Below are 22,410 nucleotides of genomic sequence, written 5' to 3' on the forward strand. Positions count from 1 at the left end.
TACATTTGTGGCACAAGTAAACAGCACATTTGTTCATTTGTTGATGTTCCTCCCAGGTGAACCGTGCCAGGACCAGAGACTTAGACTGCTGCCTGACTGTACCGCTCATCTCTGACGCAGGCGACAGCCTCAACATGGTCATCAGCAGGAACCCGCTGGCACAGGCAGAGACCCCTCAGGACTTCCAGTACCCCTCTGATTCACTCTTCTGCTTCACAGAGCAAAGGACCAACAGCTACGCTCTGTGACCGAGGTTCTAGGCGTATCAATGGACCAATAGCGCTTTGAAAATACAGGAAACACTACATGTAATCTAAGCAATGCGCGTGCGATGATTTTATTTTGTTCATCATGCACTCACACATGCATTGAATCACACCCACATACTTGAGAAGATACACACGTGTACATATACAATATAACTGTCTGGCACGCTCACAGCCTTCAGTCACGCTGCTGCACCCATGTCTTCCACATCTCCAGTAGAAGTCACCGTGTTCATGGGATGGAGACCACAAGAGGCTCTGGCTCTGGGACAGCTAAGGCTAAGCCACATGTAACATTATATAACTAGGAAGGCATAACGTCACACGCTGTTGGATGAATACACACACACGCACACAAACACTACACTGTCTTGAAAAACTTTAAATGCAACAGGACTTCCTCCAAAGAGGCTGGCATGCAAAAGACAGCAACATTTTCATTATATATACATATTTTTGTCATTGAAATTTGTTCCTGGTCCTTGTCTCACACAGACACACACACACACGCGCACACACACACACACACACACATATATCCTTGTTCATATTGTGAGGGGTGTTGCTAGGCTCAGGTCATGCAGTGCTTGGTTATTATTTAAGCCAAGTTTTGGCTCCTGGCACTCTCCTTCGGCCACCCCAGCCCCCTTCGCTGCCACCCACAGGGACAGAACACAGACCCTAAATAGATAGAATGCTCTCTGCTTCTTGCCAAGTATCACAAACATTTCTATTTTCGAATCCCCCACCATTCCAACCCCTCAATCCTGACGTCAAAAATGTTTGTGAAAATTGACTTGGTGAGTCCCGTCCAAGTTTGCCCCCTTTCTGTTTTTAAATCGTTTTTTTAAACCGTCACATGAAGGACACATACTGATGAAGGGTTGACTCACTGTATCACTGGACTGTACTGCAGAGGTTATTGATTATGAATACAATTATATTTTTCATTTGATTGTTCACCTGTCTTGAGATACTGGGTACATATCACATTTCTTTTTTTTTACGTTCATGTTTTTTAATAGATCTTTCACAATTTATTTTCCACAAATTACAGTATTTGTTTACACTTTCTCTGTCAAAGCAGTTTGACAGGTTTGTGCACTGAAGTCACATCTCTTCTTTTCTTTGTGTTATTGTTTGAATTATTTTCCAATGTCACTCACAGTATTATGATGATGTCACGAGTCCACATGAAGTTTGCTTTTCTTATCAACAGCAACCACAAGTCATGTGTTTAGAAATGTCCTTGTTTTGATTTCACCTCCATTGTCTGTGTTTTGTGTAAATAGTTGTCTCTCAAGGCATTGGATCATAATGGCTCACAGTAGCTTACCGGCCCCGGTCTTGCCCTCGACGTGTAGTGACCTACCTTTCAGTTTAAATGATGAATGATTTTATTGTTTTACTTTTCAACTATTCATGCTTCCTCTGAGGCCCCATGCCCTCCACATGATTCTTTTCTCATTGCCCTTCTTCACGATGGCTCCCTCCCATGTGTGTGCATGTATAGGATTTCTCCCCAGTTCAAAGCTGTCATTGTTCATTAAGGGAATTTCAGAACATTAGTGTGCTGAACAATTGACATCTCTGTTTTGCCCAAAGAAACCTTGCAAGTGCTTTTCCATTTTATCATGACATTGTGTATTTTTATACTGCGCTGACGTTACACAACTGGCCTGCTTACCCATCTGCCTCGGTGAAAATAAGATTATTTCTTTCATTTCATATATTGGCTGGTGTAAAGATGTGATGAGATTGCCGACTCATTCTGTCCCATTTAGAGCTGAGAGATGCCTATTAATCCTCTGGGGAAAAACTAAATTGTAATATTATTTCCTGTCAAAATGTTGCATGTTGTTTAAAGAGGCCCATTTTTATTTTAATGGTAAATTTTGATGATATTGGATTTCTCTTTTAGAGTTGTTTCAAGTACAGTGTTTTTATCATCTGACTGACATGCACGTGTGGTTACTGTATTTCAGATGTGATGCTGAATGTTTCCTATGTAGTGTTTTGGTCACATTGTTCAATCTCTCCTGATGTCCTCCAAGGCATTTGAGTTGGTAACTAAACCTATTCAAATGAAAATTGGCTTGTGAGATTTACTGTATACAGAATTGTATTCAAATACAAGAAATGTATTTATTGCTTTTTATTCAAATAAAGACATTAGGAAGTTTTGTCCCCTTCCCCCTTTTATTTGGCCTTCATCTATCTCATTTATTGTATCCCAAGGAGGAACCTTGCAGGGGGTGATGTTCGATTGGGTAGTTGTTAATCACACAGACAGACCATGACTATGTCAGACCTTCTGATAACCTAGGATCACCTCTATATTGTATGATGTCAATTGACAGACAGAACAGGCTTTCCTCAGTCCCTGCACTCTTTACTGGTGATGGCAGAAAATAATCCTGTCATGTTTGTGTGGAACAGATGTCAACATGCTTTCCACCTGCCACTGCTGAGGGATTGATAGCAGAGGAGACAGCCAAGATGGTGTACTAAAAGTGTCAATGAGTTCTAATGCTGACAGTCCGAGGGGGCATGAGGGAAAGGAGGAATACATTCAATTTAAATAAAGTCTTCTATTTTTGGGGTGAGTGCATGTGATTCCTAGAAGCACTTGCTCAATGAAACAATGTTTAATGTGACGTAATTTAATCACAGTGCTTAATGCTAATGAGCAGATCTAGCTGACATTCTAACATTAGATTCAATTTATTGATAAAAAAAACACTTGGCAGATTTTTCTATTTTGCATTTGTAATGTAATACGATTTTTTTCATAACATGATTATATCAGTTTAACAATTTGAGTAAAAAGGAGAATCTTTGAAAGAAAATCAGGAATTTCAGAGATCTAAGTTGGTATGTTACCTTTTTATCCTTCAATGACAGCGTGCATGGACTCCACAACTCTGTGCAAAACCAGATGACCCATGTTATCCCATCATGATTTGATTGTTCCAAAAAGCCTCTTGAGACCGAATGCTTCCTTCTCTGTCTTCAAATCTCCTATAAAATGTTAAATACGATCAGACTTTTGGTCACTTCAGTATGTAGAGATAGTAAGGTACACAGCTTCACCTCAGCACTTCTATGTTCTCCAATGTCACATGGAAAACTGAACCTGCACCTGATGTATGTCACTGAGAACATGGAAATGTGACATACATAATATTGAGCAGATTGTCCTGAATCTATTTATATGGACGGTGTCTGTCTAGCTAGTTGTGATGGAAACAGAGCAGTGTGCCTGAGGGAGATTCAAAGCCATTCACAGAACAAATGAATAATTCACACCAAGATGTGTAAAGAAAAAGACTTAATTTTTAATTTAAGAAAAGATAATGCAATGTGCATCTCAAAGGGGACAGATGTTTGACTAAAATACTTTGGTTCACTTGGTTTTAATCATTTTAATCATCTTGTACTCTTGAATTTCTATTTTTACAAAGCTTTGTACTCGGGATGTTCATGTACATGCTTTGGAATTTTTGCACTGGGTTGGTCTCACACCTCTCAATTTTATTCATTCATTTTCAAATAGGTATCAAATCATTTTCAAAAAAGGCCATTTCTCTACATTGCAACTGTAAATTTCATTCAGTCTCATGAAGTTCAACATATAATAGAAATTGCTGATAGAATTCAGAAAAAATAGGTCATCAGTGAAAGTATTCATGTTATGAACAGTATAAAATGGTTAATACAAAAAGGCATACGTGATTTACAAACAAGTAAAATACTAAAATACAATTACCTAAAAGGAACACATTAAAACCTATAGTCAGATGGTAGTTTCACATGGCATTAAGTGGGTATGTCTGATATTTAGATCTGCACACCACAGTAAAACACAACTTTCAAATGTTTGGGAAACAAAATGTTTAGTTAAGGATCCAATGAAGTTATGGTTCTCACAGTTCTCACTAATGGTGAAAGAGAATGCTTAATGACAATTATTTTGATATATTTGTCGCTAATAGGTGCGTAATGCTCAAGATATCAAAGTCAACATTATCACAAACATCAGAAGCTAAATGTATTTCTGCCTGATGTGTGTTGCAAATGCAATTGCAGGTTCACTATAACTACAACTGTGGAACTCAACATATAAAGTGCAAAGATATATTTCAAAGAATGCACTGGGACTGACTGTGAGAGTCTTAAGCAATGTACAAAAACCCATAAATGTTTCCCTTTTCTCCCTCATATTCCCGCCTCCTTTCCTCCAGGTCCTCCCTAGAATATGCATTTGTACAGTATGTGGGCAGGGCCTTGCGCAGTAACCTTGATGATATAAGATTCACTATGTCTACACTGCATGTTGCCACTGTACATTCAGTCTAGGTTGGGTGGATATCTGCTCCACCAGCCGAGAGCAGGGGTTGGCATCCACAGCAAGCAGAGTTACATTCAGTTGCATCCCACAACAAACAACAACAAAGACAACAACAAATTAGAAATTACCTCAGACAAGGATACTGCCACAGTAAAGTGAAGACATAATCTTAGTAGATTGCTACCTATACGTTTACACATTAGTTACACATTTTGTTTACTGAATTTGTGATAAGTGATATCTGAAATGGTTTATCCCCAAAATCAACAGAAAGGTAGTAAACATAGAACAACATGTTCTATATAACAATACTGCCTATGCTGAGATCAACCGCAACTACAGCGACAACGGTAATGACAACAATATAATAAAAAATAAAAAAATTACAAAGAGAAGAAAAAACTGACAACAATATATTGAACTCTCTTCATAGAAACCAAACCAGAATATTCCTAGTGGGTATATATAGGACAATGTAAACCTGGTTCTACCACTATCAAAGTTAGCAAATGTATGATAATAACATAGAAAGCACGTCAATCATATACCTCTCACAGAGAGCGCTCACATCATTGTCTCTACAACGGTGTGGGTGGGCTTGATCAGGCCGTTGTTCCCGTTGGGGTCCAGGGGTTGGGTGAGCTCGCTGCCCTTCACACTGTACTCTTTGGGGCGAGAACTCGCTCCTCCTTTCACAGGGGCGGCCACCGCCTTGATCCTCTGTGGAGTTGGACGAGAGGGGGGATGAGGGGTGAAGGGACGAGAAAATGAGGGGAAGAAGGATGAATGAGAAGAATACATGACGTTTGGGGATGGAGGAGTTGGAAAGGGTTAGAACAATGCTCACAAACAGTAGTGTTTTTTAATGTGAGTCACAAGGTTTTAAAACCTATTACTGCACATCACATGCCCGGTTCGAATTGGTTTAAGCATATTGTCTGTCATCATAACAATAGGTTTACTTTAGGACAGTGCTGTCGAGCTTGTTAACCAATTGAGAAGGAATGTGCTGCGCTGATACAGCGGTAGTGGTACTGTCGCTACCTCAATCAGTGGTCCGTCAGACTGAAGGATCTTGATGACCACCACCATTGGGATGCACATCATGGAGGCGAGGGCCAGACACCAGCCCAGGCCGATGGACCAGTCTGGGTACTCATACACCTTGTTGTAGGTCAGGGGCTTGTACTTTACCAACGAGAAGACAAAGCAGCCCTAGGATACCAAAAAAGCAATGCTATTTAGAATGCTTTTGTTTACTGTTGTACAACAAGAACTTGGTCGACTGATGAAGTGTATTGTCTTCGACACCTATTAGCTGTCACCAGTAAAGAGGTTGAACACTCACCATACAGAGAATGGGAGTGATAAAGGTCCAGCTCCATTTCATCCAAGCGTTTGGTCTGTAGCCAATCATATCCTCAATCGCATCATAGAAATTATCAACGCCTATCAATGAATGAAGCAGAAGAGGGAAACTTAGCACAGATACATGGGTAGGCAACAGCATGTGATCCTACTATAGCCTCTGTGTCTGCTCTGTGTCAGGGTCATTCCATAAGGTTTAGTATTGTGCCATAAACAAAACCAAAATAGTCCTGACACAGGTGATCTCCCATACGACAGGTTGTGGTCCCGCCACTTTGTATAATTCCGAATCACATAACTGTTTTGTCCACAAATAACGTGCTTGTTAATAGCACGGGGTAAAATTGGTGATCAAATAAGTGCTCCTTGAATGCAGAGCATTGTGTCCCTATTCCCCTTTCATTGGAAAGGTCATTGTGAGGAGGAGGTACCCATCCTTGTTATTTCACTTCCATGAAAGCCAATTTAAGTGATTTACTATTTATGTCGAGAAAATGCGGAAGGGCTCACAAGGACACGTTTGTTTACCGCCATGAAGGGTATACGTGTTGTTTTGAAAGTAACTCTAAAGGTCCCGTGGGAACCATAGTGACTTGTATTATCTTTCCCCAAACTTCATCTAGACATGTTGCGTAGTTGAATAGGTTCACTCACCATAAACCCAGGCTACAGCAATACATTCAAAGAATGCAACCCACAGAAGGCACACACCGCTGGCTGCATAGTAGTCAAAGAGTTGAAACACGTACATGCCACCCTGAGAAGAAGAAAAGAGCATGAATCAGTATTTCTGACTGACACAGATGGTAAAAAGGACATTTGAGAGAGACAGATATGAGAGAGTGAAAGAAGGGTACACGAGAAAGGGATAGGACAGAGTAGAGGAGAATGATACATAAAAATGTTGGAACCCAGCCAACTCTGGTAGAGTTCAACAGGTGGTGAGATATCATTGAAGGAGTGTGTAGCGCTACATGGAAAATGGCACTCCATTTTGTTCCATAGATCATGTCAAATGGAAAGTATATAGCAGAAAATCGTTCATTCGTTGGAAAACTACGACAGCAAAAAGTATGGGGTGATATTGTATTTTGATGTGGACTATTTAAAGTCTCTAATTCTAACTATGTCTTCAGTGAAGACATGGGCTGCTCTTTTACTGACTGCTCCACTGTTTAACTTTCTCCAATGGTTTTACCACTAATACTTTTACTAATACTGCTTTTAGCACCAGTATAATGTGGTACAGTGGCTGTAGATCCCTCGTTCCTATGGAGATGGTGCTGATTATGACTGGGATACACAATATTGTATTGCTGTTGCTGTTTGTGAACTTACTTTTGTTACCATGGTAAGTCCCAGAAGATAGCTTAGGGAACACATAACAGCTATAAAGATCTCGCGTCGGTAACCCTTCCTTAGGAGGGATGGATACAGGTCAACAAGAGAGGTGATCTGTCCTTCCACTTCAACAAACTGTGGAGGCAAAAACAACAACGACATCAGTCCATGGCCTGTCAGAAGAACAACAAACGTCAAAGTCTCCCTCTCTCCCTGTTCACTTATATTTTGTCTTCTCTAAACCAGCGATTAGAAGATGACTACTGTCTTTGTTGTGCAATAATGAGACATTTAGAACAAGGCTGTACTTGAGGGGCTAGTTTCCAGTTGGCTGGCCATGCAAAACAACAGTGACTGCAACTACAAAAACAACAAGTCTGGTTTCCTTAGAAAAAAACCTCTCACACCTCTCACAAAGACACGCCTCTCATGGCAAAGGCATGCATGTACGGACCATTAAACAACACTGTATTCAGCAGAACTAATCTGCATTCAATTTATTCGGACGAGAAATACACCCTCCCTCTCACTTGCAATGGAAATAGCCATGCTTGCACGAGTATTTGCATGTGCTCAAATTCAGAGCATCATCCTCAACTCCTACTTGGCTAAGATGTGTCATTGGCCTCATAGAGGACTGAGTTAGCACAGAGTAGAATTACCCTTAGAAGTGGGTAATATGATAGGGAGAGAACCCCACCAGTGCACACTTTTTCTACTTTGCCAGATCTTGTCTTAATCAAATCCTAATGGAGATTAGAGGAAGCAAATCTGGATGACTGGAATGTTTGGTTTTATTGACTAACACTGTCTGTTAAGTTTGTTTATATGTAAATCATGCATTTCACAGTGATTTACGGTGTTGTTGAATGTTTCGGTGAAATGCGAAGCAATCCTCACATACTGTCGTAGTGAAATTACTCTGTTGGAAACAGGAGGTTAAAAATACCGCCTCTTTTAAAAAGGGTTGGGTTTCGTTACTTGTCAGCCCTGAGACCATCCTGTTGATTGGAGAAGCCGTTAATCAGCTTTACTCCTTGGTCTGACAGGGGACCGACTGTATAGTGTTGGCCCAGCCAGAAGGAGGCTACTGCAGGGCAAACACTTCCCAGAATGTTGGGGGGCTCTCTTACTTGATGTGGCATTAGCTGCCTACATCCCTGTGTACTGACCTGACTGTCCAGGCCAAGAAGGAGAAGCATGATGAAGAAGAGCACAGCCCAGAAGGTAGGCAGGGGCATCATTGACACTGCCTTAGGGTAGGCAATGAAAGCCAGACCAGGACCTAGTAGGGAGCAAAGACAGAGGAAGGGGGAGAGGGAGGGGAGAAAAACATTAACTAACCCGTCTAATTTGAGCTTGGACGGTATGAGGGAAATAGAAGCAAACTTCAATAATCAAAAATACTTTAATAACTTCACAATATTGTCCTGAAGATGCTGACAGGATGACTACAACTAATCCTCTGGTTGGTTTGGTTACAGTATCTATCATGTGTTTGTCTCATGTATGGGCTTGATAGGTGGGTGAGAGTGTAAACACGGGAAGCAGAAGGTCCTTCCAGTCTTCGGATGTTGCTGGAGCATCCTGCACATGTTTACTGGTGCAACAAATATTGACTAAACAGTTCCATTAAATGCATTAGCCAATTCACCAGGGATCTAAAAGGACATTTAAACAAATACCCTGTCAGCAAACTCATCTATATATCCATCCAGACAACACAGCATTTGTCATCTGGTATTATTTAACCATGCAAATATAGCAACACAAAAGGGTCACATACTACTTTGCACATCTTTCAAATAAATAACATTTACAGAACAGCTAGATGATCTGTTCATGATTTTTGATAGATCACGGACACATTTTCTTTGCGATAACATGGATTTAACTGGACAGAGCGAGCATGCTGAAAGAAGATGCATCTTTATTTGAAAAACACAGAGTATCAAGATGGGGAAAAACAGAACAGACGGAACAAAACTCACTGCTTGGTCTGGACTTAACTAGTAATGAGCACAGCTTACTGTAGACTCAACACAGCCCAATTCCAAAGAAACACAATGTAATATAACACAGATAGTTTTCTTTTTGCAGTTCTTGACCAGCAGTTCTTGATCAATCCACTTGGAGCCAGGCTTATGGATGACTCCTTACCATAAGATTTAATGCTACAGAATGACAATGAACATGAGCATGGACAGGGCAGCTGCAGTCATGAGGGGAAATGCTACCATAGAGTGGCTCTAAACCAGCAGTTAATTTTGCAGCAATAGCTCAAACACACAACACTCAAACCAGAGCAATGGACTCTATTCCCAGCCGAAGTGGAACATGAATCAAACCAAAGCCACAATGATTTTTCTTTGAGGCTTCAAGGAGAGTGCAATTGCCGATACCTCTACATTTCAGCATTATCGTTTCTAGTATCCTACTTCGTCAAAAAATGACTCCTTAAAATGTGGGTGTTGTTTCATTTACTGTGTTTTACATTCCAATCATTGTCTATTTTGGTTGTCGTTCAGTAGCAGTGCCCACCATCACTGCTACTTTCACCGTTCACCCTCGTACCTGACTCTGCCACATCGGCAATGTTCACCCCTTGCTCTTGTGCCATGAAGCCCAGGACGGAAAATATTGCGAAGCCAGACACAAAACTGGTACCGCTGTTGAGGCCTCCCAGCAGCAAACAGTCCCTATGTCACACATATGTCATGGAGGTTGTTAATTTACACAGACGGAACCGAAGTTCCCATTTTCTCTTTTCTTCACGCAACCGTCTCCGACACAACTTTCTCACTACTATCTCCCCCTGTGCCTTTGGCAACGGGCCTCACCTGTAGCAGTTGTATTTGTATTTGTTGTAGCTCCCCAGTGACGTCATAGCCCCCAGGCAGATGGCATAGGAGAAGAAAATCTGGGTTCCTGCATCAATCCAAACCTAAGGAGAAAGCAGCATGAACATGATGACAGTCTGCAGTCTTCATGGGGGGCTGCAGGTCCTGTGGATAGCCCTCTTCAGTGACATCACAGGGTTAGAAAAAAAGGCAATGGGATTTCAAGAAATGATTTAGATTTACTGTATTTTTATTGTCCTCTTTATTGTACTGTTAAATCTTTAAGTTACATTTTTAAGAATAAACTAAATTAGCACCCAACGTTCTTATGTCTGTACTTTATATTTTTTCATGAAAGACAATAATTAGAGAATCCCCCAAAGGAGTCTAAGGGGTGTGGTCTTACCTCAGGGTCCTGAAGACGGGTCAGGTTAGGATACAGGTAGAATTTGATCCCTTCAGCTGCTCCAGGCAAAGTAACTCCTCGCACCAGCAGCACAATAAGCATGACGAAGGGGAAAGTAGCTGTGATGTACACCACCTAGAAAGAAAGTAGACTCATTAGGCACATTTAAACAATACAGATGCAATGTGGTTTTACCAGAAATACTGTGAAAGTGTTGTTTGTGTGTTTATCACAACCAAAATCCACACTGCTGTGTGTGAGAAACCAAACACGGATATCTGATTCGATATTAGATCCAATATATGTATGGGACTACTGGTGAGAAGTGGCTTTAAGCAGACTCATTTGAGTGATTTTCATTGTTTTCTCTAAAAGAGCAGAGTCAGTTTTGATAGCACTGCTTCATGCATGAGGAAGACATTCTCTCACACAGATAGCTATGTACCACTTTGTAGTCATCAAGCCATGGTTGAAGGTGCTACCTCATGGTTTTGTTTAAGTGATGAATAACAACCGCAAACACGGTTTTCCTGGACAGCTCACTGACTAGACGGCCCATCGATTTCCTCACAAGCCACTGTGTTTCCTTAAGTGGTTCTGAGCCGGGTATTGGCCTTGGTCCATTCTCCCACAAACAGAGACAGAGGGAGGGCTGTGGCTGAGAGTGATCCAAGTGTACACTGTCAGACTGTCGACAGTGAGTCTGGCCAAACCCTAACATACAGTACAATAACTCACAGCTCTTAATCAAACACACAAATCAACCTGCGTGCCACCCGCTACGTTTTCAACAACCACCAAGGCTACGTCACTTACAGCCCAGTCAGTACAAAAAGAGAAAGCAACTACATTAAACCTAGACGACAAACCGACTCTGAGCATGTTTCTATAGGACTCACTTTCCCAGTGGACCTGACTCCCTTCCAGATGCAGAAGAAGCAGATGACCCACACGGCCAGCAGACACAGCGCCAGGTCCCACTTCACAGGGCCAATATCTTCAATCCCAGAGGAGATACTCAGAACATTGCGTCTTTAAGAGGGAGAAACAGCAGGTTAGTGACAGTATGAAGTTGGATCTAAGACAATATTCCAGTACCACACATTTCAACCGACCCTAAAACATTCAAAAAAAAAAAACAAGACACGCCTCACAATCCCTGTAGTCCAGTACTCAACTTTTATTCCAGGAGACAACAGTTGAAGTCAGTGAAAAGTGAACAGACATTGATCTCTGAAGAGCCCCCCCCCCCCCCCCCCCCCCCCATTCTGTGTTGTTTCTGCACGTGCATCTGCTCAGCTTGGACAGAAAAAGTGAAAGGACCCTTTCACAAAGTTGTCTTCTACTTCTGTGAAGTGGAAAATACTGTTTGGCTACCATCCATTATTTTGAACCTTATTGAATTTAGACAGTTTCGTTTGTCATATGAAGATACAATATACTGTCTATTCAGTTTGGAATATGAAATTTAGTGATTTTGACATCCTAGAAGTATTTTTGCCACAGAAAGAGATAACACATATTTGGATCTTTGATCCAAATATAGCACAAATAGGGCAGTGAATACAAAAACCTCAGCTGAAAATCCTTATGACAGAGGGAAGCTTTTAAATTATAAGCTAGCTAACTTATCTTACCGGAAATATTTCCTGTCAAAACATAAGACTTCAAACAAGTAAAAGTGTTTGTGTGTGGGTGTTGGTGTGTGTGTGTGTGTGAGTCAGTGTGTATACTGTACAGCATGAAGTATGTATGTGTCAGTTACTGTAGATGTAGCCCAGCTGTTGGTGAGTACTCACTCCCAGAATTCAGTAACGGGGGAGGTGAAGTTGGTGATATTGGCAGCCAGCCAGAGTGTCTTGTTCTTGCGGACTGTGTCCTCCACACAGTTTACTGTGTTCCAAGGTTGATTGCATTTGGCCCAGGGGAGGTCAGGCTGAAAGCACTGAAACAGGTAGTAGAGTCCCCAGGCCAAGATCACGATGTAGTAGATGTTCAGTAGAGAGACGATCACAACAGAGGCATAACCAATACCTGGTGGCAGAGAGGGAAGGAAAAGAGAGCCTCATTAGTGCCTCATTAAACACACAGTTAACAGGATGACTTTGAAAGTTGTAAGTTATGGTTAAACGTATTCACTTGAAATCAAGTTGAGATGGAAAATAAGAGGAAATATCTACTGTCATTACTATCATTCCTTAGCTGAATAACAACACTGATAAAGGCCATGAATGGCAAAGAATCTGTGTAGGAGTCACTGTACAGGATTCACAGACTCAGAGTCTTCTGCTACAGATTTATGGTAACACACAGACAATCCATAACTCCTATTCAAAAGACAGTTTACAAGTGATGTGCTAAGTTCTATAATAATGGCCTTAGTGTTTCTATGTTATTTTTAGATAAAACTTTGGTCAGAGCCTAGATTCAGAAATCTGCTGTACTCTTCCATTCTTCAGGACTATTTATAAACTGTCGTCATCTCCCCTTCTTCTGCCTCCCCCATCTTCCTCCCCACATTCCAATGGAAAGCTGTTGGACAAATTAATCCAATGTGCGTACAGTATGTGTGTGTGTGTATGTGTGTGTGTGTGGGAGGTGGTAGTGGGTGAGGCAGACCAGACACTCTCAGGCTGTGACACCACCCGAGGGGTGTGGATGACAATGGCAGCCATTGGTCTCCCCACCACAGACATCCTGGCAGTGGGATGGGAGCTGCCTCAGTAATGCCATGGTTTCAGAGACTATCAGCAGCTGCTGGAGATCTGGTTCCACCCTCTGTCTTTTTCTAACCTATTCTCTCTTCATGTCCAGGCTGTGACCACAGGACGTCCAGGCTGTGACCAAAGGGGTATCATAGCAGCTGCTGGAGCCGCCCTGGCTCCTGCTAGTTTGCAGTGGTAGCTCTTCTTTTACCTGCTAGTCTGCATGTTACGCAGGCCAGTCTTAGCACACAAGACTGTAGGTGCCAACCTAAGATACCCCTCGGCCAGTTGTGACTCAGATATAGAGATATGTCTATTTATATACTGGTGGCCAGGACTGAAAATAACAGCCTGTGACGTCCAGTATCGTGTTACTGTGGTGTTGACAATCAAAACAGGTGGATCTGTCTTTGTTTAGCATCATTTTATGAAAACATGGTGTCCTCCCCAATGCATGAGATCTCATCACTAGGCAACTTGCAAAAACTTGCGTTTTTGTACTCTGTTGCCATGGTAACGTGGAGTTCAGCAATTTTTCGCACATCCAAGGCTGCACGCTGCTGTGTGTGTGTGTGTCTTTTGACTAGTCATTAATGGACAAGCCAAGCCAGCAAATGGAGCTCCTCTCCTGGAGGTATGTGGGGAGTGTTTACTGTTTAGGTTCCAGTAGCCTTCCTTAGCAAGGCTGACTCATGTATTTTACACATCACAGAGCAGGCTAATGAAATAAGTGTGGTTCGATTACCTAGTGAAACAGAGAGGGACACCTCAGCAGAACACAATGTCTGTACACAGAGCCTAGCAACAGACTGCACTAAATAATGGACCTAATTTAGGCGTTTTGAGTCAGAAAAGTCAAAAAACGTATTGTTGAGGATTCTTTTAAAGGCTATCCTGGATGGAAGTGTATCGTTGCATCTGGTTTGCGTGTGTGTATGTATTCGTGTATGTGTGTATGTGTGCAGTTCCACTCACCAGTGAAGATGGGACAGAGCTTAGCCCAGCAGGTGATGCCTCCCTCAGAAGTAAACTGGCCCAGAGCCACCTCCAGGAAGAACACCGGCAGACCTCCCCCAAACAGGAAGATGGTGTAGGGGATGAGAAAAGCACCTGGGTGTAGTTAGACGATGAGGGAGAAAGAAAGGGAAAAAGAGTCAGAGAGAGGGAGAGAAAGGTACTTTGATTTATAATATCCCCAACACAGAAGCCTTATTGAGGTCAGGGGTCACATAATTTTTCTGGGTATCACTGCCTACCTCCACCATTCTTATAGCAGAGGTATGGGAATCGCCAGACGTTCCCTAAACCAACAAAGCCTCCGGCCACAGACAGGACAAAGTCGAGCTTGCTATCCCATTTCTCCCTCTGTTGTGGCTTGCCCTCCGCCTCATCCTCCGGCCGCGTGCCTGGGCTCTTTCCTGGTGACGGTTTCAAGGTGTCCTTATGGAAGTCCTTCAGACATTGGAGCTTCTCTTTCTGTGCCATGCTACAGAGGGGACACAGCGGGGACAACAATATGTAGAACGAATTTATAAAAAGCGGAAGAGAGAAGAGAGAAAGAAAGAGAAAGAAAGAGAAAGAAAGAGAAAGAAAAGTGGTATGTGATATGTTCGAGATAGGATAGAGCTTTAGAAAGATGACGTGCCGCAATATGTTAGTATGAAGCTACAACGAGGACAGCCACTGGAACTGCTGGCTCCCATCCACGAAGGAAAAGATTGTTTTGAACAGAATATTCCTTCATAACTCTGCATTCAACTCTGTCATCTGATAATACCTAATACTTTCAGCAGTTTGACAAACATTGTCCAAATTTAAAGAAGGTATTCCCTTACATTCTGAGAGCCTTGGCTGTGATCCGAAAGTTCTAAGAGCTTCTATTTACTCAGTGTTTACACAGTCAACTGCCTCTCCAAGAAATATAGGGTTTGTTAGTTCTGTGTTGGGTTTCCATTTTCCATGCATGAAACCAAAGAGGTCCAGAGAGTCTAAATAGAGAGCGGTAAAGAAGCAGTCTGAAAACTGACTCGGACACATTTGGTCAACAACTGATTCAAGTTCAATGATTGGTGTTACAAAAAACAGGAAGGAGGAAAAAACAGATTAATTGTGAAGTTAATAATACTGGTGGGCAAGTGTTTCCTTTCCTTTGAAAGCTGGATCAGACAGGAACACAGTTGGCAGGTCTAGGAAAACCAAGAGTGGCATCAAAGGCTGGCTCTATTCTCGCTGGCTCCAACAGAACTCACTCTAAACTGACGTTTAGGATTGTTCAATCAGTTCACAAAGCCAAAGTAGTCTACAAGGTGAACAACTATGCTTTTGAGCTCCAAAAGATTTCAATAGCACTACAACAGATATTGAACCAATTTTGCCCTGCTTTAATTTTCACATTTGTCAGAAAAACATTTTAAAAATGTCTAACTAATCATTACTCTTATTTAATTTCTTAAATCTAAAAGTCTTAAAGTAATTTAAATCTACCTATCCATTACAATATAGAATTAATGCAAAAACCACCAGGCAGTAAAAATACAAAAATTTGTTAGCTAACACAAGCAGCAACACACGCACCATTTTTATAGCTTAACACTGGCCACTTAACAACTGTGCTTTCCTCTCTGTTTTTGGTTCGAAGAGAAGCGGAGGCTTGTTAAAGAGGCCACTGGGAACTACATGTGTTTTCATTAAATGGATGCTTGAACAACAATCCATTGTCACTCTGAGTACCTCCTATTTTCTCCTTTATCTTTGTTCTCCTTTTGCTCAATCATTTCCTTTTTGATTTCAGGGGTTTTCTCTCTTTATTTCCGTTATGCATGACAAGTCAACTTGAACTGCTTTTCACTCTCAAACCTCATTACATAACTGGATCACAGCTCGCCCACTCTTTTCCTTTTCCTCTTTCATTCTCTGTTCCCCACTCCCTCTCTCTCGTTTGTTCTGTATGCCTTCACCTGCTCTGGGCTGGAAGGCTATCTGCCCAGCTGATAAGCCTAATGCAAACAGTCCTTGAGATCTACCAAGTGACTAAGACAGACACCCTTGAACGGATGTACTCCAGACTTTAGGAAAACATTGTGTTGTCATCAATATCTACAAAGTACTAAAACACTCAGCTTGATCAGATAATCCGATATAGCCCACGTATATATGATAACTCATTCAGAGATAATACAATCCAATATACAATCCATGCAGCCGAACTGTATTTTCACACACATCAAATACTCCTCAGATATTCATTACAGCACTCCTGAAATATGGATTCAGGGTTAAATCTGAAACATACCATTTAAAGCAAAACAATCCCAATAAACATAATGCATAGACACAGGTTTTTTTCAAAAATATCTTAAGGCAATTCTAATTGATGACTTACATTTCCTTCATGGCTGTACTATGTGTAGGGTGGCTCTCCCTCAGCTGTCACCATTCCTCTGTACTGAATGCCTTTATGCCAACACAGCTCACGAGAAGTGAAGCTGACAGCATGGCCCGCCCCTCAGCTAAAGACAATTAAATCCTATGTGGAGATTGGGCAAAGCTTCGCAGCACCAAACAACTCAGACACTAACTCAGGGACTGTAAATTTCCACTACCCCCCCCCCCCCCCCCCCCCCCCCCCCGATCACACACACAGGCAGAGACTGGGGCTGAGTGCCATGCCCTGCATTTGTCACAAGCACCTCTTATTCACGTTACTGAAACAGGCGACAAGGCAGGCGGACCGGCAGAAAGATAAAGGGGTTGGGGGGGATTGGGGACTGAGGACAAGTGTGTGAGGAAGGGGGGGGGGCATGGCATTGAGAGAAAATTCAAGACAAAAGGCTATTAAAGGGGAGATGACTCTCTTGAATCATGATCTTAACAGAACGGAACGTAGACCGTCATTGTGTAACTTGGTCCAGATTTGTTTCCTCACTTTCTTACCATGTCAGTCCCACACTGTGTTGAAATGTCCAACATAGTTCTTATTATAACCCCCTTATAATAATCCCCTTACTGTGTCACATCATAGCGAAACCTCCAAACATCTCTATGGGAACTATTTGCAGGGAGAAATATCCCTTCTTAATCACTGGGAAACATCTGCATGTGTGTCTGAGGTATATTTGGAATCATGTTCCTTGATTCAGGCATGATGTGTGGTAGGTTATCTAGGAAACGTAAACCAGGTACAGGGCACTATATAACAATGCCTAATAAGGCGATGTTCCTGTCTGTTTAAATGCCATATCCTCAAGAAGAAGATCACGTGTACAAAGCGGGCATGGTAGAGGCTATTCAAAACGTTTGATTGTATAAGTATGCTTGCCAAAATGAGGTGCTTGTTCAATGTAAAACACCTTTGCCTTTTTTGTGGAATTTGGGGTGGCGATGGGATAAATGTTAAATCTGTGCATTTCTGAATGACATAATGACTACATTATTGATCATAAAGATAGGTAAAAAAAAATATTAAATAATTATAGGAATACAAAAAGACACAAAAAACACGCCATCTCTTAAATGACATCACAATACATCCTATGTTTGACAGTGTATAGGTGTTGGAGTTGTGATGGCGTTTTATAGAGGGCATTTAGGGTACAATGTGAATGACCACAAGATATGCCTTGCGGTGTTACAAATTGGCAGAGTGAGAGCAAAGTAGTGTGACAGAGATCTTATTTCATTCAGTTGCATCGTAAAGTCAAACTAGATTTAACTGATGGCACTTGCCACCTTCCTTTGAAAGGGGTGGAAGATTAAGTCACATTCCTAACAATTAATTATTGGGGATAATCACCATTTTAGATCTGTAATCTAAAATCATAATCCTTAAAGTAGACTGATCAGAAAGAATCAAAGCATATACAACCAATCAACAGATTGGATGTAATAATGAACTGGCGAAACATTGAATCTTATGGAAGCAAATCGTGACCAAAATTCAAATGAAAATGCATTTCCAGAAATGCATTTTCATTTTAAGAATGTGGCTGCATTATTTGACTCATAAATCAAATTAGTATTCAATCATCCTATTTGCATTTTCATTTTCTTCTTTAAGACTGCTCATTCTTTCCCTTAATTAAAATGAAAACGAAAAAGACATTTGAAATGTAATTTTCAAAATATGCCCCAGTAAATAGATACCAAAATTCAATTTGAAATGTAAAATTTGAAAATGAAAATGCATTTCCAGAAATGCATTTTCATTTTAAGAACGTGGCTGCAAAATCGTGACCACAATTCAAATTCAAATGCATTTCCAGAATTGCATTTTCATTTTCAAGAACGTGGCTGCAAAATCGTGACCACAATTCAAATTCAAATGCATTTCCAGAAATGCATTTTCATTTTAAGAACGTGGCTGCAAAATCGTGACCATAATTCAAATTCAAATGTATTTCCAGAAATGCATTTTCATTTTAAGAATGTGGCTGCATTATTTGACTCATAAATCAAATTAGTACTGATTAGTACTGAGCAGACATTGCATTTTCATTTTCATGTTCTGCCCGCAAAGAACTGCCCATAATTCGAAAACGAAAATGCATTCTGAGCGGCGCAGTAGAGTGACGTCAGTAAACCTCTCTTAAGTCCTGGAACGGCTGGATGCTGTGGAGCCTCAAATGGGACGGGGACGACCAACCATCCACATCCCGTTCGAGTCCATCGAAAACTATTTATTAAATGGTTTAAAAATAAAGGACATAGCGGAGCTGTTGTCGGCCACCAGACCATCCGTCGGAGGATGCAAAGCAACGGATTTATGGAGCTAGAAAGCTGACAAAAGTATCTGAATTTGAATATGAAAGATCTGAAATATTTGTGTGTTGAATTTCATAAAACTTAAATATATTGCTGTTGAATATATAATATCTGAATTATTTGTATGCCAAATTTAATACAACTGAATTATTTTGATCCAAAAATAAAACATTCTAAAATTCAGATTGCAGGAATTCAGATTCTTGAAATTCAGATTGAGGAAATTCAAATTCAGATTGCGGAAATTCAGATTTTGTCTGAACCAGGCCAAAGGTGAAACAGCTTGCTTTCACAGGAAAAAGTAGACCATTTAATAAATAGTTTTCGATGGACTCGAACGGGATGTGGATGGTTGGTCGTCCCCGTCCCATTTGAGGCTCCACAGCATCCAGCCGTTCCAGGACTGAAGAGAGGTTTACTATGGCAACCTCATTAATGTGTACGTCTGTGACGGCAGAGTATGCAGCCAAGCTCTCTGTGACTTGTTCTACTCGGTCACGGGCATCAGACTCAGATATATTATTAGTTTCTACCAGCTCAGCTAATTCTATCAGTGTCTGCACAATTTGAGGGAGCGCCATGATCTGTGATGCGTCCTCTAAAGACCCGGCAATTCAATCAATTTCCCGGCACATTTGCCATGTAATGCAATGCGTATGTGCACACCGCCCCCTACCGAACAAGATGGGTAGCTCGGTCAGCAGGGAGCTGAAGAAGAGCGGCTACTGACGTCACTCTACTGCGCCGCTCAGAATGCATTTTCGTTTTCGAATTATGGGCAGTTCTTTGCGGGCAGAACATGAAAATGAAAATGCAATGTCCGCTCAGTACTAATCAGTACTAATTTGATTTATAAGTCAAATAATGCAGCCACATTCTTAAAATGAAAATGCATTTCTGGAAATACATTTGAATTTGAATTGTGGTCACGATTTTGCAGCCACGTTCTTAAAATGAAAATGCATTTCTGGAAATGCATTTGAATTTGAATTGTGGTCACGATTTTGCAGCCACGTTCTTGAAAATGAAAATGCAATTCTGGAAATGCATTTGAATTTGAATTGTGGTCACGATTTTGCAGCCACGTTTTTAAAATGAAAATGCATTTCTGGAAATGCATTTTCATTTTCAAATTTTACATTTCAAATTGAATTTTGGTATCTATTTGCTGGGGCATATTTTGAAAATTAAATTTCAAATGTCTTTTTCGTTTTCATTTTAAATAAGGGAAATAATGAGCAGTCTTAAAGAAGAAAATGAAAATGCAAATAGGATGATTGAATACTAATTTGATTTATGAGTCAAATAATGCAGCCACATTCTTAAAATGAAAATGCATTTCTGGAAATGCATTTTCATTTGAATTTTGGTCACGATTTGCTTCCATAGAATCTAAGGTATTTTAGATTTCCATTTAAACATCATAGAATTGCATATGGTTGTAGAAAGCTAGATTTAAAAGCTAGATAGCTATATTTGTATTATGACTAAAGCATAATGGTTCATCAGAATTAAGATTGGTAGACTTGTGACTACTTCCACAATGTGTTGTCCCAATACACAACAGATTCCACCCAACACAACCCTCTTTAGTTATACAACGATACAGTAGGATCTTTATTATGTCATGTAAAAGATTTGGGGATTCAGAAGCCTGTCTTGGAATGTCATTCAACCATATCTCTGAAATGTTTCTAATTTATAACTTGCAGGAGTGTGCCAGTATGTGTCAATGTAAGAGAAACGCATGTATTTTAAGAATTACAAAAAAACGTCTATGCTCAGCATGTTTGAATGAGCCTTCATCAGATCACCACAAGGATCAGGAACATTTAAAAATGTAAATGTCTCTATTAACGGACTAGTGGATGACAATGAAAATCCCAGTCTAAATCAAGAGTGAGTCTAAAATCAAAACGTTGTGCACTAAAACATGTTTACGATCAAAAGATCATTAACACAAGGTATTTTTCTTAAGCTCCCACCCATTTAGATATTATCGACATGTCGATGTAACTATCAGTTTGGTTCCTGTCAACATCGTGTTCATGGTTTGTCTATAGTAGTCACAGAACATGCCGTTATCTAGTTATTACTATTAACTTGGAATATGGGGACAAAACACACCGAATAATGGAGTGAAATGAAATACTTAAATGATTTTCATGTATCTTCATCATGCATTTTCAGTTCGTAACAATTTGACAGAGGTATTTACAGTAATAATGGGGAACGGTAGACTACTCGGTTGCCCCCCAATGGTAGCCTACAAAAAGGACACGCCTTATCTGTGCCCTGTCTCTTTGGCGGCACTGATGTCGGGGGGAGACAAAAGAAGTGGGTTAAGGATGCACATCATATTCTAAAACTATTATAAACGTTTTAAGTGACCAGAGTGTTTAAGCCGACCGTAGACTCCGTTGATTAATGGTTCCCATTCAGTGTCATAGATACCACCCTGAACGAGGCAGGAAAAACACGCACGTGGGGCAGAGAAGAATCGTTAGGCAGACGTAGCCTAATTAAGGTCGATAACATTACAGCGGTGTCTTGCTATGCCTCTCATCAAGAAAGTCACAACCTTGTTTTTCATATATTCAATGTTTAACATAAAGCACATCCATAAGAGCATATATTCAAAGGCTATCACAGGAACTCTGACGATACACTTGAGGAGAGAAAATTCAATGAGCATCCTTCAAAATAGCATTTTAATGCCGGTAAGGTAAACTACCTGCATTATTAAATGTGTGTAGGATGTATGAAACGATCAAACTATAATTGACTAAGATGCTTTTCTGTCAAACTGAGATGAGGACACAATAAATCACTAGGCTTTTTAGATCTTAGACATTCAAAACAGGCAGTTCTTCATGTCTACATGTATGACAATTACATTAAATATGAAACAGCATAAAATAGTAGCCTAACATGTTTTATATTCCGATATGTAAAGAAGATGCCAAATTACCTTTCAGAAACTTTTTTTAGCTGTGTCTTGTTCCTGGTTTTGTGCGTTCAATGTTCAATAAAAAATTGCATCGGAAATCAAATGTGCTCTTTTCACTATGACCTTTGTTTCTATGAGCGGCTGTGTTTAATATGAGTTTGAGTGGAAAATCACCAGCTTCTCCATGCAACAGGAGAGCTTATTCTTAAAGCGACAGGTTCCCGCTAATTTCCAGTTCTGAGCTCTCTTCATTTCGCTCACCTCATTTTACCTTATCAGTTTCCGCACAATGAGCATGCGCACATCTCGAATTAAAGGGCAAAGAACATGAACAAGTGATTGTGCGCTTTAGCAACACCAGGCCTACACGACCATCAACCAATAAGACGTCCTAACGGACCTAAAACCAATAAAGTAAACACG

At 40.7% G+C, this 22,410-nt stretch overlaps 2 protein-coding genes across 6 annotated transcripts in view; one reads left to right on the plus strand and one right to left on the minus strand.

The window, feature by feature from the left end:
• Positions 1–2,449, plus strand: part of LOC124481177 (glutamate receptor-interacting protein 2-like) — a 21,174-nt gene extending 18,725 nt beyond the window's left edge. For both annotated transcript variants that reach the window (XM_047041027.1, XM_047041028.1), the window contains exon 24: positions 57–2,449. In XM_047041027.1, the coding sequence (XP_046896983.1) occupies positions 57–248 (192 nt within the window). In that variant the 3' untranslated portion in view covers positions 249–2,449. The remainder of the gene's footprint in view (positions 1–56) is intronic.
• Positions 1,519–22,239, minus strand: LOC124481197 (sodium- and chloride-dependent taurine transporter-like). Of its 4 annotated transcripts, none has more exons than XM_047041063.1 (15): positions 16,660–16,795; positions 14,534–14,763; positions 14,253–14,387; positions 12,372–12,606; positions 11,472–11,604; positions 10,573–10,707; positions 10,167–10,270; positions 9,901–10,025; positions 8,499–8,611; positions 7,324–7,461; positions 6,640–6,742; positions 5,966–6,066; positions 5,662–5,832; positions 5,166–5,337; positions 1,519–3,287 (listed from the first exon to the last, which is right to left on the minus strand). In XM_047041063.1, the coding sequence occupies exons 1-14, from the start codon at positions 16,668–16,670 to the stop codon at positions 5,182–5,184; spliced, it is 1,890 nt and encodes a 629-aa protein (XP_046897019.1). In that variant the 5' UTR covers positions 16,671–16,795; the 3' UTR covers positions 1,519–3,287; positions 5,166–5,181. The 4 variants fall into 4 exon arrangements, with proteins under 4 accessions (XP_046897019.1, XP_046897018.1, XP_046897020.1 ...); XM_047041062.1 differs by lacking the exon at positions 1,519–3,287 and adding an exon at positions 3,583–4,638; XM_047041064.1 differs by lacking the exons at positions 1,519–3,287; positions 16,660–16,795 and adding an exon at positions 22,009–22,239 and having other exon boundaries at positions 3,583–5,337.
• Positions 22,240–22,410: the final 171 nt, after the last annotated feature.

The sequence above is a fragment of the Hypomesus transpacificus genome, chromosome 18 (genome assembly GCF_021917145.1).
Source record: "Hypomesus transpacificus isolate Combined female chromosome 18, fHypTra1, whole genome shotgun sequence".
In the NCBI taxonomy this organism is placed as follows: domain Eukaryota; kingdom Metazoa; phylum Chordata; class Actinopteri; order Osmeriformes; family Osmeridae; genus Hypomesus; species Hypomesus transpacificus.